This window comes from Bacillus rossius, chromosome 14 (assembly GCF_032445375.1).
Source record: "Bacillus rossius redtenbacheri isolate Brsri chromosome 14, Brsri_v3, whole genome shotgun sequence".
NCBI lineage: Eukaryota > Metazoa > Arthropoda > Insecta > Phasmatodea > Bacillidae > Bacillus > Bacillus rossius.
This window is the reverse complement of record NC_086341.1, coordinates 48,658,126-48,677,874: the sequence shown is the minus strand read 5'-3', so window position 1 is coordinate 48,677,874 and position 19,749 is coordinate 48,658,126. Positions and strand designations below refer to the sequence as shown.

Below are 19,749 nucleotides of genomic sequence, written 5' to 3'. Positions count from 1 at the left end.
GCTGACTGCTGACTGCTGACTGCTGACTGCTGACTGCTGACTGCTGACTGCTGACTGCTGACTGCTGACTGCTGACTGCTGACTGCTGACTGCTGACTGCTGACTGCTGACTGCTGACTGCTGACTGCTGACTGCTGACTGCTGACTGCTGACTGCTGACTGCTGACTGCTGACTGCTGACTGCTGACTGCTGACTGCTGACTGCTGACTGCTGACTGCTGACTGCTGACTGCTGACTGCTGACTGCTGACTGCTGACTGCTGACTGCTGACTGCTGACTGCTGACTGCTGACTGCTGACTGCTGACTGCTGACTGCTGACTGCTGACTGCTGACTGCTGACTGCTGACTGCTGACTGCTGACTGCTGACTGCTGACTGCTGACTGCTGACTGCTGACTGCTGACTGCTGACTGCTGACTGCTGACTGCTGACTGCTGACTGCTGACTGCTGACTGCTGACTGCTGACTGCTGACTGCTGACTGCTGACTGCTGACTGCTGACTGCTGACTGCTGACTGCTGACTGCTGACTGCTGACTGCTGACTGCTGACTGCTGACTGCTGACTGCTGACTGCTGACTGCTGACTGCTGACTGCTGACTGCTGACTGCTGACTGCTGACTGCTGACTGCTGACTGCTGACTGCTGACTGCTGACTGCTGACTGCTGACTGCTGACTGCTGACTGCTGACTGCTGACTGCTGACTGCTGACTGCTGACTGCTGACTGCTGACTGCTGACTGCTGACTGCTGACTGCTGACTGCTGACTGCTGACTGCTGACTGCTGACTGCTGACTGCTGACTGCTGACTGCTGACTGCTGACTGCTGACTGCTGACTGCTGACTGCTGACTGCTGACTGCTGACTGCTGACTGCTGACTGCTGACTGCTGACTGCTGACTGCTGACTGCTGACTGCTGACTGCTGACTGCTGACTGCTGACTGCTGACTGCTGACTGCTGACTGCTGACTGCTGACTGCTGACTGCTGACTGCTGACTGCTGACTGCTGACTGCTGACTGCTGACTGCTGACTGCTGACTGCTGACTGCTGACTGCTGACTGCTGACTGCTGACTGCTGACTGCTGACTGCTGACTGCTGACTGCTGACTGCTGACTGCTGACTGCTGACTGCTGACTGCTGACTGCTGACTGCTGACTGCTGACTGCTGACTGCTGACTGCTGACTGCTGACTGCTGACTGCTGACTGCTGACTGCTGACTGCTGACTGCTGACTGCTGACTGCTGACTGCTGACTGCTGACTGCTGACTGCTGACTGCTGACTGCTGACTGCTGACTGCTGACTGCTGACTGCTGACTGCTGACTGCTGACTGCTGACTGCTGACTGCTGACTGCTGACTGCTGACTGCTGACTGCTGACTGCTGACTGCTGACTGCTGACTGCTGACTGCTGACTGCTGACTGCTGACTGCTGACTGCTGACTGCTGACTGCTGACTGCTGACTGCTGACTGCTGACTGCTGACTGCTGACTGCTGACTGCTGACTGCTGACTGCTGACTGCTGACTGCTGACTGCTGACTGCTGACTGCTGACTGCTGACTGCTGACTGCTGACTGCTGACTGCTGACTGCTGACTGCTGACTGCTGACTGCTGACTGCTGACTGCTGACTGCTGACTGCTGACTGCTGACTGCTGACTGCTGACTGCTGACTGCTGACTGCTGACTGCTGACTGCTGACTGCTGACTGCTGACTGCTGACTGCTGACTGCTGACTGCTGACTGCTGACTGCTGACTGCTGACTGCTGACTGCTGACTGCTGACTGCTGACTGCTGACTGCTGACTGCTGACTGCTGACTGCTGACTGCTGACTGCTGACTGCTGACTGCTGACTGCTGACTGCTGACTGCTGACTGCTGACTGCTGACTGCTGACTGCTGACTGCTGACTGCTGACTGCTGACTGCTGACTGCTGACTGCTGACTGCTGACTGCTGACTGCTGACTGCTGACTGCTGACTGCTGACTGCTGACTGCTGACTGCTGACTGCTGACTGCTGACTGCTGACTGCTGACTGCTGACTGCTGACTGCTGACTGCTGACTGCTGACTGCTGACTGCTGACTGCTGACTGCTGACTGCTGACTGCTGACTGCTGACTGCTGACTGCTGACGTCCCGCACTCCGCTGAGGCTCTGAGACATCTCGCACTCTGCTTACAACCATCACTCATGCCAACCACATTGTCTTAGTTGTCTGTTGGCTTCAGATTGGATGTGGCGCTGGATGGGTTACTCTTTTAAAGCGTTTTACATTATTTGTCAAAGATGCTCAATAAACCATATACCGCCGCGGTGGTCACCTGAAAGGTATTTTTTGCAAGTGGGAAACATGGTGGACGTTGCTGTGAATGACGGGTTTACTCGGGGTACTGCCGTCCCCGCACTCATTCATTCCATCTTATTGTGGCCAATGATCTTGATATCGAACACAGTTAAACAAGATTCAATTCATTTTAATAAACCATTAAACTTTTTAGTATCATCTTAGTCTAAATATTGGTTTTGATTTTATGTCTTTTCCTGAAATGCCATTAAAATTTGACTGACTTAAATTGTTAACCAAGCGATTTAATAACGAGAAACAATAACGGAAACGTAAATCCCAAGTTAATGCAATGGTTCGGCCACATTTGAGATATTTCAAGATCTTTAATAGCGACTGTGTGGTGTAGCATTTTAGTGTTACTACTTTTTTTTTTTTTTTTTAACAAAGCTAACACCACCTTCCGTTCACTTGTGGTGTGGTAAATAAAATCAATAGAGTACAAATCAAATTTCTCATTAAAGTGAAGATGTATTTTCATACCGATCCTAAAATCGGAATTATAAACAAATTTATATTTATCCGTCAAACTCCAAGAACAAGTGCCCGAGTATTGAAAACTTTACAACTTACAACTTTAATTTGAAACTTCAGAAAGAAAGATCACATTTATACAAAAACAAATAAAATTAGCAAAGAGAAATAAACCAGCATATACTTTTACTATAATTTGAAACAAGAACAACTTCATCTACAAACCGCCAAAAAAACCAAAGTTATGACCTTGACAATTAGGATGCCATGGCCGCCTTTTTGAATTGTTATTTAACTGTTGCAATTGTTGTTACAGTCGCCATCTTGAAAATCCATATTTTTATGCTAGAAAATCGGGATCAAATTTTATAATTAAAAAAAAATATTTAATAAAAATTAAAATTAAACCATTCCGCCACCTTAGATTATGACATCACGGCCGCCCTATTGAAAATCGGTAATTATTATACAAAAAATCGGAAACAAAAATATATAAAAAGTTTCATTAATCAAATTTTAATAAAATTTTAATTAAAAACGTACTTACGTCATGGTATACTCGGTTCGAACACAGTGAGGGCAAAATAAAAAATGGCGATGGATCTTTCCTCCACAAAAACCAACAGACTGACCCCTACCAATAAGTAATGAAAAATATATTTATATCGTTAGCTAGTGTGAAGTCACGTTCTCCATCTTGTTCTCGTCTTCTGGAGGTAGCCATCTTGTTTTCGTCTGCTAGAGGCTGCCATCTTGTTTTCTTCTGCTAGAGTGCTACCGTCATGTTAGGTTATTTTTCATCCACTAGCGTGCAGTAATCATTTATTACTGTGGCGCCCGCCATCTTGGAAATCTTTATTTATTAAGCTATAAATTCGGGAAAAATTCCAAATTCATCACAAAAATTTACAATTAATATGTTGATTGATTCTATTGAGTCCCGTCCTTAGTTCGATACTTGCCCGATACAAAAAAATTATATTTTAGTAAAAAAAATATTAATTTAAATAAATTTGATGGAAAGTCCTATAATAAGCTTAAATTACTCTTTTACCAGCCTTTAATGAGCCGACGATGACATATTGACCACCATCTTGAAAATTCGTAATAATTAACTTAGAAATTCCAAAAATATCAAAAAATCACTCATTAATTTACTTATTGTATCGATGTATTCCTGTCCTTGCTACGCCCTTGTTCAATGCAAAAAAAGTAATTTCATTACAATGACCATTAAAGTGATAGTCGAGAAATAAAACACAAGTTCTTTTACAAACATAATTTTAGTACATAATTTTGTATCCTGTACCTAGAAATTAACAATCAGAATGGAAATACATTTTACTATTTAATAATTTTAGTAGGTAATGATAATTTTACATCTATTGCATTTTATAGTCTGGTTAAAGTACTCTTGTTTGCAAAATTTAAATAATTTTCTGTTATTTTTTTGTTATTTGAGCTTGCCTGGCACGCTTGCTAAATATTCCAGCTTCAGTTGTTTTCGGAACGAGCCGTGTGTGCCAGAAGACGGACAAGAAACAAACGACCATCGGCAGAGTGTTGTAGTTTGACCGGCTGCGAGGGCGCAGGCGCGAACTGCCTGCCACGGACGAAGACGCGAGTAACTCGCGCCTCTGGTCGCTTGCGTCGTGGGGTAAAGCAAGGTTGACCCCGACTCCAGGCGCCGGATTTGCCAAAGTATACTACTTACGTGATTTTTATACAGAGAAATGGCGATACTTTGAGGTAGTTCTCCTGCGCATCGCACAACGGCGTCACCAACTTGACGAGGCGATTACAGTGCCATCTCTTGTCGGACAGTCCTACTAGCGTTCAAATAGCAATGAATATTTGTTGTGGCCTGGCTGCTTATATAATTATATTTATATTCAGTGGTTATACTGCTTGAATTGTCCTGATATAAGCGCAGAGAAGAGACCGATTGCAAGTGTTTCTCGCGTACCTGCATTACGTTCACAAGCTTCACCTCACTTTGAAATGTGTTGATTGAGTGATCTGATCTGTGGACGTGTGCTCGAGCCGCAAGGCAGCAGGGTGTGTAGGCGGGCTCGCCTCGTTGCTACCAACACCAAGCACGCATAGCGGCCAAGCCTACTAATAAGGGGTGCCTCCCATTTCTGGTCATTATTTTATATTTATACTATCTGCCCGACCCGGCTTCGCACGGCTATACTAATGGAAAAATTTAAGCCACATCTCCCATTTACAGTAATAGTAAATAAAAAAAATTCAGTGAAAATTTATTACAATGCTGTATAATGTACCGGAGAGAAAATGAATAGCACCGATGGTTTCCTGACTCGTGCACGCAACTTACAACTGATGTACCCGTACTTCGCTACGGCAGTCTACAGGCAGATAGATCACTCTTGCGCCGCTCATTATACATGCCCCTCCTTGTGGGTACGCCACTGCCGCGCGATGCCCGTTGCCATGGAGACGCAGAAGGCATGAACAATGCAAAATCCTGTTCTCATGCAGACAAAGTACCCACTGTTGCCTGGTTTTAACCACCCATGGGATCTAATTTTCGGAAAATGTCATCCTGCGTAACATAAGGAACATTACTGTGAAGTTTCAATTCTGTAAAATATATATACTTGAAAAAAAGGGCAATAAAAATACAAATTAAACACAGAGAGAGGAAAAAAACAATAGTTTAGGTTTGCGATTTAAAGTGATAAAAAGTATTTAAATACTAATTGAACACTTATGAGGGTACTGATTGCTTCGTTGTTAATATCACACGGGTGTTTTTTACTTGTATGGGGAAATTAAGAATGATACGGCATCTAGTGCGTGGCAACAATGTTAATAGGCAATAGGAAATAAACTTCTAGCGCCTGCGTACGTGTACTGCATGTTGTATCTAACCCCTTCCAACGCATTTGATTCTAAATTTGACTTTTAGTAAGGATCCCTAATGTTATTGATAATATAATATAGCATATAGCCTTCCTCGATAAATGTACTATTCAACACAGAAAGAATTTTTCAAATCGGACCAGTGGTTCCTGAGATTATCGCGTTCAAACAAACAAACAAACAAACTCTTCAGCTTTATAATATTAGTATAGATTAATCACTCATCAACTTTTAGACTTTTTCAATTGTTTAATTTTCACGAAATGAATAATATATACAGCACATACGTTTTGCTTAATTAGCTGCTAAAGTTACATTTTTAACGTTTTTGGGTTGTACAAATATGGAGAATTTAATTTATTGCAGAACTGAAACTTTTTAGGTTTAACTTTAATGCCCCTGGCTACTTCATGATATGGTTTGCATTTCTATCACAAAATTTCATTTCAATTTTCTTGGCTGTGAAAATCGTAACAAATTTGAGAAATTAGAAATGCCAGGTAAAATTAATTTATATTTTCTGAAATAAATTCAAACCATTTCAATTCAATTAAAAAAAATTCAGCATTAAATCGATAGTTTTTGTCACTGAATAACATAAACCTGTATCAATAGAACCGGGCGACCTTCGAAGCTAGCTTCTGTAATGAATTAGCTACTTGTGGAAGCAGGTACTGCGGCCCGCGGCAATGAAGATGCTCTCTTCTGTAAATATAGCCAGGGTCCGTTGGCTCGGCTTCGAGTCGACTGCGAGGCGCTAAAATTAGAGCAGGCGCATCAGACCACAAGCGAGCTCTCATAATCTACGTCACAGGACGTCCGCTTTGAGGCCGGATCAGTTCAATGGCTGCGCTCAGAGTGTCTGGGGGGAACAAGTTATTTTTGCGCCTGTGTCTTAACATCTTCTGGCTTCGCTTATTTATGTTCTCTATGTCAGGAAAATTATAAATATTGTAATAATATTTATTAACAACTAGCTGACCCGGCGAACTTCGTACCGCCTTAGCGTAGCAATGATGCACTACTTTATTTTGTATAGCTGACCTATCTTAGGTATGAGTACCTATTCAATTTGAACTGGAATCTATAATATCCTCCATATAAAAATGAATCCATAATTCCCTGGTATCACTATAACTGAAAAGGACCTTACTAATTTAATTAAATAAAAAACAAAATATATATTGTCAAAATAGTGTTTATTCCATAGGATTCAATAATTCCACTAATGTTTTTACAAATTGCTATTGAACAACTTGGCATTTTTAAGTAAACAATGAGCTCAATACCACTCTGAACTGTAATCAATTGCCACATTATAACTGAATGCAGCTCTGTGGGGATTAAACACAACATTCCTATCTTGATATCGATTCCGTTCAAGTTCATTTCGCGCTTCGCGTTGCTCATCACTTTGATTTGCTCGTATATTTCTTTGACTTGCCGTATTTCGAGTTCTGCGGCCTAAGCTTGTACGTCTGGTTGTTGGCATTGTTAAAAACGAAAATCCAACTGAAAATAAAAAGCTCTCATACATTTTCTGTATAACCATGTATACCAAATTATAGTATTGTGTAGTCACCAAAAAGTTCTAAAAATCAATATGAAGCTGTGAACTTACCATGATTAACAAACACTTATTAGCAAACAAAAATCTTCTTAGTCTTTAAAACAATTATATGTCAAACGACATAAAGTTACATTAAAAAAGTTCAAAAATGAAAATTCAACTGTAAATTAAAGAAAACGGTTGTATTATTCTTTATAAGCAAGTATATCACACAAAAACAAACATAGAAAATGTTTACATAATGTATTGATTTGTTTTTCTATTTTTAAACTGCAACACAGTAATAACGAATTATGGCATGACAATGGCCTAGGCAGAATGTACACAGCCAGAATAGCCTGCGCCAGCAGCTCTATACCGAATGTACCGGTACAATATGTAGTAAAACGTTAATGTTGATAAATATTTCCTAAACGATACAGTTTCTTTACATCCTCTTTGAAGATATTTGCAGCAAACATTCTGTCAATTCTATGTCAAACGTCATAAGGTTACTTTAAAAATATTTATATTGTACAAAGTGTTGGGTTAGTTTGGAAATAATTTTATATATGGTGGTTCAGTATTCTTAAATTTTCTAATTTTCCGTGAAATTTTTTCTTTCATAAGAACCTTCTCGTGACAATAACAAACACAACAAAAAAAGAATTAGTGAAATCGGTTCAGTCATTTACGCGTGATGGCGTGACCAAGGGAAATAGGAATTCATTATTCTTAAATTTTCTAATTTTCCGCACAATTTTCTTAATTTTTTCTTTCATAAGAACCTTCTCCTGACCATAGCAAACACAACCAAAAAAAATTAGTGAAATCGGTCCAGCCGTTCACGCGTGATGCCGTGACCAAGGAAAACGGGTTTCATTTTTATATATATAGATTAAGTTTACTTAACTAAACATTCTTATTTTGGTATATAGTTATTTCTCTAAAACATTTGACAGTTTTTTGTGTTGTCAGATGAACTTCGTTAACTATTCAAACAGTATTTCACCATCAAATACCAGCCGGCGGTGGTCGTGACGTGGTGTGGATGCCGGCGTTCCGCCATATTAGAACTGCCAAACGGTTTACCTTGACCTTCAAAAATACCCTCAATTGACTCTACAGAATTAATATTCCCAAAATTTGTTAAAAATTACCTTTTAACTAAAAAAAAAGTTATCAAGGAAAAATTCCTTTTTTTTTCCTCCAAGAGTTTTGGTGACTTAAAATGTCCCAAAGTGTCTACCAGATTGGCTGCTCACTCCCCTTTGGCAATCAATTTAGATTAATAAATTAATTTCATTGAAATAGATTAAAAATATATTTTTTTAAAACTGTTACGAAATTTAACTAAATAAAACCTACGCCATCAAGTTTTGAGTCTTCAGTTCTAACCTGAGGCGGTTATAATAAAAAAAATTATAATAAATAGTAAAATTTAAATAAAATAAACATTTATAAAGAATAAAATTAAAAATCATATAACTCATATATTTCGCCAATACTTTGTTAAATCCCCAGTATATGCACATATAACATTTTTCACAACCCTGCTCCGCAATATTCACCCGGCGACAGACCGCTCCTAATACCAAAGCATACTTTACTCCAAGCAGTGAAGCCATAGGACCTAGAGTACTTGAACTACGGCACCCTCGGCTCCGGGTGTACACTAAACATGAACATATACTAAAGACTCATAATCCTTGTCAATTATTTATACCATAATACCATACACGATACATTTTAAACCTTTATATCGAATACTCATCATTAGAGCCTTCAGTGACTATTTGTGTTGACATTATGCTGAAAATAGGACCTATGACCAACCTAAGAATAGGCTTCCGAACCACTAAGGATTAAAAGCAGACTGATTAGCATAAATCACCTACTATTAAGTCTTATCATAGTATACGACCGTATCCCATCGTATTTTATCCTGTTCCACCTACAGTATCGTTTCATATTCCATCTTATAACTCCTATCGTATCCCGTTGTACGCGTATCCTATCGTATCCCCTTAACGAATCTTACCAAATCTCATAATACTTAGTATCCCATCATAATGACAGATTGTACTCCACCGATTGTATCTCGCTGTATCATATTGTATCCGTCGTTATTAAACTGTGATGTGACGGCCGCGATATTGGATAACCTTGACTTTGACCTCGGATGACCTTGGCCTCTGCCCATCTTTAATTCTATAGCAATATGTACATCTTAAAAAAGGTTACATTCTTCTATTTTTAGATTTCATCTTTGAAGATTTCATAGCCAACATGTTGCCCGACAGTTTAAAAATCATTAATTATCAACTTAAAAAAATGTGTAAATGATTCCAAAAGAATTTTTAAATTTATATATTAATATGTAAATTTCCTGTTTTTATGAATTCACTTGTGATACCAATTTAACTGGAAGTCTTTCAGTTGTCATTGCGTCCCAGATAATCTTAATACGTGACATTAAAGGTTACCAAAAGCACTAACCTATGAAAGTTCCAGACATGTCGGATGATTTAAATTTACTGCTCTATGTTACTATGCATTAAAAAAAATGATAGTAATAATAAAAATATAAATGAGATAACTTAGAACACATACTGTCAATAGTAATCAATAATATGTTAAAAAGTAAAGGTTAATTCTATAGAAATACATGACAGGGAAACAAAATAAAACACGGATATCAGATTGGTGCTGACTGTTATTACTGGCCTTGCAAAATAAAATAAAAAATGAAACATTAACAAAACAGGTTAAAATAACATATCCAACCATTACTGAGTATTGAAAGAGTAAGAGACGATCCCATCTATAACTAGGTACGTACCAATTTATGGATATGAATACAAATCAAAACATTAGTTTCTTAACAACATTTCAAATTAGTTCATAAAAAAAAATTATTCATGTCTTCTTTGAATTTTTACTTCATAGTTCAAATTAACTGCAGAAAGTTTAAAGATGTAAAAAATAGTTCTTTGATTAAAAAATTAAAGTTTAAGTACAGAAACTTTTAGTGCATGTTCAACGCAAAAGGTAATCACGCAATTATAGACAAGTATATGTTCAGTTACATAACCTTGAAAAATAATAATACATTGTTTCTGGCTATTACTGAAGTAATAATATTTTCCATAAAATGTAGTTCCCTGTCTGGAACACCGAAGCCAGGATGAGGCCCATGACTCAACCCGCAATCAAATCAAATGACCAAACATTAACCTCGACTGCCAAGAATTATGACAGAGAGTCACGACAGCGCTGGGTGGACTTGCGGTAACTTTTGTGGGGGTTTTCTGTTTGCAGGGACAGGCACATTTGGCCGCGTGTGTTTGTGCGTGGAGAAGGCGACCGGCAAGTACGGCGCAATGAAAATCCTCGCCATCGGAGACGTGATCCGGCTAAAGCAGGTGGAGCACGTTAAGAACGAGAAAAACATCCTGCAGCAGATTCGCCACCCTTTCATCGTGAACCTGTGAGTTTCGAGTGGCCGCTGAGAGAGTTGTGCTATGATGCCGGCAGCGGAGGGCTGTGCTCTGATGCTGGCAGCGGAGGGCTGTGCTCTGTTGCTCGCAGCGGAGGGCTGTGCTCTGATGCTCGCAGCGGAGGGCTGTGCTCTGATGCTCGCAGCGGAGGGCTGTGCTCTGATGCTCGCAGCGGAGGGCTGTGCTCTGATGCTCGCAGAGGAGGGCTGTGCTCTGATGCTCGCAGCGGAGGACTGCGCACTGATGCTCGCAGCGGAGGGCTATGCTATGATGCCGGCAGCGGAGGGCTGTGCTCTGATGCTGGCAGCGGAGGGCTGTGCTCTGTTGCTCGCAGCGGAGGGCTGTGCTCTGATGCTCGCAGCGGAGGGCTGTGCTATGATGCTCGCAGCGGAGGGCTGTGCTCTGATGCTCGCAGCGGAGGGCTGTGCTCTGATGCTCGCAGCGGAGGGCTGTGCTCTGATGCTCGCAAGGAGGGCTGTGCTCTGATGCTCGCAGCGGAGGACTGTGCTCTGATGCTCGCAGCGGAGGGCTGTGCTATGATGCCGGCAGCGGAGGGCTGTGCTCTGATGCTGGCAGCGGAGGGCTGTGCTCTGATGCTCGCAGCGGAGAGCCGTGCTCTGATGCTCGCAGTGAAGAGCCGTGCTCTGAAGCTCGCAGCGGAGGACTGTGCTCTGATGCTGGCAGCGGAGGACTGTGCTCTGATGCTCGCAGCGGAGGTCTGTGCTCTGATGCTCGCAGCGGAGGGCTGTGCTCTGATGCTGGCAGCGGAGGACTGTGCTCTGATGCTGGCAGCGGAGGGCTGTGCTCTGATGCTGGCAGAGGAGGGCTGTGCTCTGATGCTCGCAGCGGAGGACAGTGCTCTGATGCTGGCAGCGGAGAACTGTGCTCTGATGCTCGCAGCGGAGGGATGAGCTCTGATGCTCGCAGCGGAGGGCTGTGCTCTGATGCTCGCAGCGGAGGGCTGTGCTCTGATGCTCGCAGCGGAGGGCTGTGCTCTGATGCTCGCAGCGGAGGGCTGTGCTCTGATGCTCGCAGCGGAGGACTGTGCTCTGATGCTGGCAGCGGAGGGCTGTGCTCTGATGCTGCCAGCGGAGGGCTGTGCTCTGATGCTCGCAGCAGAGGACTGTGCTCTGATGCTGGCAGCGGAGGGCTGTGCTCTGATGCTCGCAGCGGAGGGCTGTGCTCTGATGCTCGCAGCGGAGGGCTGTGCTCTGATGCTCGCAGCGGAGGACCGTGATCTGATGCTCGCAGCGGAGGGCTGTGCTCTGATGCTCGCAGCGGAGGGCTGTGCTCTGATGCTCGCAGCAGAGGGCTGTGCTCTGATGCTCGCAGCAGAGGGCTGTGCTCTGATTCTGGCAGCGGAGGACTGTGCTCTGATGCTCGCAGTGGAGGACTGTGCTCTGATGCTGGCAGCGGAGGACTGTGCTCTGATGCTGGCAGCGGAGGGCTGTGCTCTGATGCTGGCAGCGGAGGGCTGTGCTCTGATGCTGGCAGCGGAGGGCTGTGCTCTGATGCTCGCAGTGGAGGACTGTGCTCTGATGCTGGCAGCGGAGGGCTGTGCTCTGATGCTCGCAGCGGAGGGCTGTGCTCTGATGCTCGCAGCGGAGGACTTGCTCTGATGCTGGCAGCGGAGAACATGCTCTGATGCTCGCAGCGGAGGGCTGTGCTCTGATGCTCGCAGCGGAGGGCTGTGCTCTGATACTGGCAGCGGAGGGCTGTGCTCTGATGCTCGCAGCGGAGGACTGTGCTCTGATGCTGGCAGCGGAGGACTGTGCTCTGATGCTGGCAGCGGAGGGCTGTGCTCTGATGCTGGCAGCGGAGGGCTGTGCTCTGATGCTGGCAGCGGAGGTCTGTGCTCTGATGCTCGCAGTGGAGGGCTGTGCTCTGATGCTGGCAGCGGAGGGCTGTGCTCTGATGCTCGCAGTGGAGGATTGTGCTCTGATGCTCGCAGTGGAGGACTGTGCTCTGATGCTGGCAGCGGAGGGCTGTTTTTGATGCTCGCAGCGGAGGGCCGTGCTCTGATGCTCGCAGCGGAGTACTGTGCTCTGATGCTAGGAGCGGAGGGCTGTGCTCTGATGCTCGCAGCGGAGTACTGTGCTCTGATGCTGGCAGCGGAGGGCTGTGCTCTGATGCTCGCAGTGGAGGACTGTGCTCTGATGCTGGCAGCGGAAGGCTGTGCTCTGGTGCTCTCAGCGGAGGGCCGTGCTTTGATGCTCGCAGCGGAGGACCGTGCTCTGATGCTCGCAGCGGAGGGCCGTGCTCTGATGCTCGCAGCGGAGGGCCGTGCTCTGATGCTCGCAGCGGAGGACCGTGCTCTGATGCTCGCAGCGGAGGGCCGTGCTCTGATGCTCGCAGCGGAGGGCTGTGCTCTGATGCTCGCAGCGGAGAGCTGTGCTCTGATGCTCGCAGCGGAGGACTGTGTCTCTGATGCTCGCAGCGGAGGGCAGTGCTCTGATGCTGGCAGCGGAGGGCTGTGCTCTGATGCTCGCAGCGGAGGGCTGTGCTCTGATGCTCGCAGCGGAGGGCCGTGCTCTGATGCTGGCAGCGGAGGGCAGTGCTCTGATGCTGGCAGCGGAGGGCTGTGCTCTGATGCTCGCAGCGGAGGGCTGTGCTCTGATGCTCGCAGCGGAGGACTGTGCTCTGATGCTGGCAGCGGAGGACTGTGCTCTGATGCTGGCAGCGGAGGACTGTGCTCTGAAGCTCGCAGCTGAGGGCTGTGCTCTGATGCTCGCAGCGGAGGGCTGTGCTCTGATGCTCGCAGCGGAGGACCGTGCTCTGATGCTCGCAGCGTAGGGCTGTGCTCTGATGCTCGCAGCGGAGGGCCGTGCTCTGATGCTCGCAGTGGAGGGCCGTGCTCTGATGCTCGCAGCAGAGGGCTGTGCTCTGATGCTCGCAGCGGAGGGCTGTGCTCTGATGCTCGCAGCGGAGGACTGTGCTGTGATGCTCGCAGCGGAGGGCTGTGCTGTGATGCTCGCAGCGGAGGACTGTGCTGTGATGCTCGCAGCGGAGGGCTGTGCTCTAATGCTCGCAGCGGAGGACTGTGCTCTGATGCTTGCAGCGGTGGGCTGTGTTCTGATGCTCGCAGCGGAGGACTGTGCTCTGATGCTCGCAGCGGAGGCTGTGCTCTGATGCTCGCAGCGGAGGACTCTGCTGTGATGCTCGCAGCGGATGGCTGTGCTCTGATGCTCGCAGCGGAGGACTGTGCTGTGATGCTCGCAGCGGAGGGCTGTGCTCTGATGCTCGCAGCGGAGGGCTGTGCTCTGATGCTCGCAGTGGAGGACTGTGCTGTGATGCTCGCTTCGGAGGGCTGTGCTCTGATGCTCGCAGCAGAGGGCTGTTCTCTGATGCTCGCAGCGGAGGGCTGTGCTCTGATGCTCGCAGTGGAGGGCTGTGCTCTGATGCTCGCAGCGGAGGGCTGTGCTCTGATGCTCGCAGCGGAGGACTGTGCTGTGATGCTCGCTTCGGAGGGCTGTGCTCTGATGCTCGCAGCGGAGGGCTGTGCTCTGATGCTCGCAGCGGAGGGCTGTGCTCTGATGCTTGCAGCGGAGGGCTGTGCTCTGATGCTCGCAGCGGAGGACTGTGCTGTGATGCTCGCTTCGGAGGGCTGTGCTCTGATGCTCGCAGCAGAGGGCTGTGCTCTGATGCTCGCAGTGGAGGGCTGTGCTCTGATGCTCGCAGCGGAGGACTGTGCTGTGATGCTCGCAGCGGAGGGCTGTGCTGTGATGCTCGCAGCGGAGGGCTGTGCTCTGATGCTCGCAGCGGAGGGCTGTGCTCTGATGCTCGCAGCGGAGGGCTGTGCTCTGATGCTCGCAGCGGAGGACCGTGATCTGATGCTCGCAGTGGAGGGCTGTGCTCTGATGCTCGCAGCGGAGGGCTGTGCTCTGATGCTCGCAGTGGAGGGCTGTGCTCTGATGCTCGCAGCGGAGGACTGTGCTGTGATGCTCGCTTCGGAGGTCTGTGCTCTGATGCTCGCAGCGGAGGACTGTGCTCTGATGCTCGCAGCAGAGGGCTGTGCTCTGATGCTCGCAGTGGAGGGCTGTGCTCTGATGCTCGCAGCGGAGGACTGTGCTGTGATGCTCGCAGCGGAGGGCTGTGCTCTGATGCTCGCAGCGGAGGACTGTGCTCTGATGCTCGCAGCGGTGGGCTGTGCTCTGATGCTCGCAGCGGAGGGCTGTGCTCTGATGCCTTCATCGGAGGACTGTGCTCTGATGCTCGCAGCGGAGGGCTGTGCTCTGATGCTCGCAGCGGAGGACTGTGCTGTGATGCTCGCAGCGGAGGGCTGTGCTCTGATGCTCGCAGCGGAGGGCTGTGCTCTGATGCTCGCAGTGGAGGGCTGTGCTCTGATGCTCGCAGCGGACACTGTGCTCTGATGCTCGCAGCGAAGTCTGTGCTGTGATGCTCGCAGCGGAGGGCTGTGCCTTGATGCTCGCAGCGGAGTACTGTGCTCTGATGCTCGCAGCAGAGGGCTGTGCTCTGATGCTCGCAGTGGAGGACTGTGCTCTGATGCTCGCAGCGGAGGACTGTGCTGTGATGCTCGCAGCGGAGGGCTGTGCTGTGATGCTCGCAGCGGAGGACTGTGCTGTAATGCTCGCAGCGGAGGGCTGTGCTCTGATGCTCGCAGCGGAGGACTGTGCTCTGATGCTCGCAGCGGAGGGCTGTGCTCTGATGCTCGCAGCGGAGGACTGTGCTCTGATGCTCGCAGCGGAGGGCTGTGCTCTGATGCTCGCAGCGGAGGACTGTGCTCTGATGCTCGCAGCGGTGGGCTGTGTTCTGATGCTCGCAGCGGAGGACTGTGCTCTGATGCTCGCAGCGGAGGCTGTGCTCTGATGCTTGCAGCGGAGGACTCTGCTGTGATGCTCGCAGCGGAGGGCTGTGCTCTGATGCTCGCAGCGGAGGACTGTGCTGTGATGCTCGCAGCGGAGGGCTGTGCTCTGATGCTCGCAGCGGAGGGCTGTGCTCTGATGCTCGCAGCGGAGGACTGTGCTGTGATGCTCGCTTCGGAGGGCTGTGCTCTGATGCTCGCAGCGGAGGGCTGTGCTCTGATGCTCGAAGCGGAGGACTGTGCTTTGATGCTCGCAGCGGAGGGCTGTGCTCTGATGCTCGCAGCGGAGGACTGTGCTGTGATGCTCGCAGCGGAGGGCTGTGCTCTGATGCTCGCAGCGGAGGGCTGTGCTCTGATGCTCGCAGCGGAGGACTGTGCTGTGATGCTCGCTTCGGAGGGCTGTGCTCTGATGCTCGCAGCGGAGGACTGTGCTCTGATGCTCGCAGCAGAGGGCTGTGCTCTGATGCTCGCAGTGGAGGGCTGTGCTCTGATGCTCGCAGCGGAGGGCTGTGCTCTGATGCTCGCAGTGGAGGGCTGTGCTCTGATGCTCGCAGCGGAGGACTGTGCTCTGATGCTCGCAGCAGAGGGCTGTGCTCTGATGCTCGCAGTGGAGGGCTGTGCTCTGATGCTCGCAGCGGAGGGCTGTGCTCTGATGCTCGCAGTGGAGGGCTGTGCTCTGATGCTCGCAGCGGAGGACTGTGCTGTGATGCTCGCTTCGGAGGGCTGTGCTCTGATGCTCGCAGCGGAGGACTGTGCTCTGATGCTCGCAGCAGAGGGCTGTGCTCTGATGCTCGCAGTGGAGGGCTGTGCTCTGATGCTCGCAGCGGAGGACTGTGCTGTGATGCTCGCAGCGGAGGACTGTGCTCTGATGCTCGCAGCGGAGGACTGTGCTCTGATGCTCGCAGCGGTGGGCTGTGCTCTGATGCTCGCAGCGGAGGGCTGTGCTCTGATGCTCGCAGCGGAGGCTGTGTGACCAGGAACCCGGGTCCTTCGTGATTCTGGGTGGCCATCCCTGCCTTTCTTTAACTTCTTATGTAACTAAAAATATGCTCTCTGAAGAAATTAAGCAATTGATTAAATATTTCAAAAACATATTTTATGTGATTCAAATATTTTTTTAAATATACTCTCACAAAACAATTTAATGTTTTTATTTATCCTCGGAGATGTTGAGGAAGCTAAAATTTAAAGTCCTTCTGTAGGACTACATTTATGATGCCTAAATTAAATTCATAAAATGGTTATTGATGTGTAAACATATCAGCTCTTGGTATACAGCATTTTATAGGAATAATTTCGTAAATCAATGCAAGTCGATTGGAACGTAAAACTGTCTCTAAACACGGTGCTGCCATCTGTGGAGCCGCATTATTCATCCGGTTGTTTTAAGTTTCGTGGACACATTGGGGGGTGTACTTAGCGTATATGTGTGCCAAACTAAATTTTATAATCGTATAACTATCCTTTAATATTTAATTTATAGTTAATTGTCATAAAAATAAATAATGACAGCTTGAAAATATGCATTACAATCTTGACAATCTTTAGTTATCATTGAAATGTAGAGATAGCGCATCTTACCTCATACTGCAGATGCAAATATAATCGACGTCACAATAGCTAAAATAATTATATTAAATTGTTACTGTTAAATCCTAAATATTGAATAATCTCAATAAATTTAAGGTTTGTTGGAGGATGTATTTACAGACATATTTTGGTCGTTTAGGCATACATATAGTTATAATATGTATTTAAAATATTTCAGATTAAATTTTTTTAAGTGTCTATCGGATTGCAACTTTTAGTTTGAAATATACTTAAAAATAGCCCCGCGTTCGTAATATATTAGAGAACCAACAAAATGTTAAACATCTTTGAAGCCATGTTTGTTCCGACACAATTATTTTTGGCGTGACAACGTTTAATAAATCAATGAACGCCTGCTGCACGCACGAAAAAGTATCCCGTTACGCACATTGTCCCGTTACGCACATTGTCCCGTTACGCACATTGTCCCGTTACGCACATTTTCCCGTTACGCACATTGTACGCTTGCGCTGCATCTATCTCTCTTCCACTCGATTGGAACAACCATCGATTTGACTTTTTCGAGGCACTTTAAACTTGAAACACTCCTTTTCGTTTCCTACTTTTCCTATCATCGTCCTATCCTTAAAAGAATAACACAGATTGGAAGAAGTTAAATAGCAAACATGTATAAAAGTTATAGTTAAAATAATCTCTTCGTTAAAGTAATAAACATATTTGAATTAATGAGTGCAAATAAAAGTAAATTTATCAATTAATTTGTAGATTTAATTTCACTCCTTCTTTATATCCATACAAAATAGTGATAATTCAATAAAGATGATTCAATTTTATTCATAAAAGTATGCAATCATTTCATCAATATTTTGTTATGACGTTGTCACGTTAAACTATCGTCCATAAACCGACTTTATAGACAACCAATATATTTTTTTTTTTTTTTGCAAATATCGTATGACTATTCGACTTTACGAAATTCATTCCAAGATAGTTTCACTAGCATAAAGTTTACTTTGGCACACCAATATGCTTAGTACATCCTCCGATGTTCACGAAAGTTAATACTTATGTGTGCATGTTGCCACACAGGGTCCGCCAGTTTGACGACTTCGTCTTGTGGCCACAGCAGTTTTTGCATGCGAAGGAATGCTTGGGTAGCGGTTAAAGTAGCCCGCAGTAGTGAGAGTACAGTTTTGAAAAAATAAATATACTATAACTTTGTTAATTTCTTTTTTCAAGGAACTTCTGAGCATTCCAGCTTCTTATTATGCTAAGTCACTTCGGCATGAATATAATTTTGACGTCACATTCAATTAGTGTATGGTGTTTAGATGTACAGGAGCTGTTGTCGTGTGATAGGCTATTATCTCAAATTATTTGTAAGGAATATTTCATTGAAAAATATACACGCAGTTTGCTATTAAGAACCTTGACTTTCTTTGACATTTGTTCATAAAATATGTTTTGTAACAGTCTAAAGTACCAAATTAAAATTTTATATAAATAGTTACGCTCATCACTCACTCACTGACTCTGTAACGCCAAAGAGCTATGTACACCTTGGAGACAAGCATATCATGATACAATAATATTAGCCTACTCCATAGAGATGTGTATAAAATATAAAATATAGTTTAAAAAACTAAAGAAACATGCTTTTAAAGATTATCAAACTAAAAAGTAAAAAATAATTTTAAAATTAAATTTATGACAATATTATATAAGCAATACTAGTATAAATGAGAAAAAAGCTTGAGGCGCTTTGTGCCATATTTTTTGAATATTAAGCGCCCCATGCTTTTTTCTCATTTATACTAGTATTGCTTATATACTATTGTCATAAATTTAATTTTAAAATTATTTTTTACTTTTTAGTTTGATAATCTTTAAAAGCATGTTTCTTTAGTTTTTTAAACTATATTTATTTTTAACTTTTTAGTTTGATATTTTTTGAAAGCATGTTTTTTAGTTTTTTAAACTATATTTATTTTTAACTTTTTAGTTTGATATTCTTTAAAAGCATGTTTTTTTAGTTTTTTAAACTATATTTATGTATAATTATCATAGGGAAATGAGTTACCGACACTACCTATTACCATCTGAGATAACAATTTGGAGTTGCAACGTCACAAAGAAATGGTAAAGTCTCTACGAATCATTTGCAGTTAGATGTATGGATATAATATTAGAATTTACCGGGGGAAAAAAAACATTTTTTTTTCGGCGTGGCCGGTAGTAGAACCCACGATCTTTGAATCCGAAAGCTGACGTCACAGAAGTCGCGCGCCTTAGACCGCTCGGCTAACGAACGTAATGAAATGGGTGGGACATTTTACTGTGATGAGTCACTCACTCTTAGTCGAAAGAGTTACAGACGGACAGACAAACATACAGGTGAAGCTAATATACAGCATGTAAAAAAATAGAAGTGTAACAATAGAGTAACTTTTGAAATAGAACTACTTAAGTGGAACACGCCTTACTTAGTTAATTAAAGTGTTTGTAATATTCAGCATTAGGCGCCTTACGAATAACTATGCTTATAATTAATTACTAAAACAGGCTTACCTCAAAACTTTCAGCCCTAAACGAAAAACTGTGAAATGATTTCC

At 45.4% G+C, this 19,749-nt stretch overlaps 1 protein-coding gene across 2 annotated transcripts in view; it reads left to right on the top strand.

Annotated features, from left to right (window-relative positions):
• LOC134538907 (cAMP-dependent protein kinase catalytic subunit 3) overlaps nucleotides 1–19,749 on the top strand; it is an 89,251-nt gene that overhangs the window by 23,804 nt on the left and 45,698 nt on the right. For both annotated transcript variants that reach the window (XM_063380518.1, XM_063380519.1), the window contains exon 2: nucleotides 10,586–10,754. In XM_063380518.1, coding sequence (XP_063236588.1) covers nucleotides 10,586–10,754 — 169 coding nt within the window. The remainder of the gene's footprint in view (nucleotides 1–10,585; nucleotides 10,755–19,749) is intronic.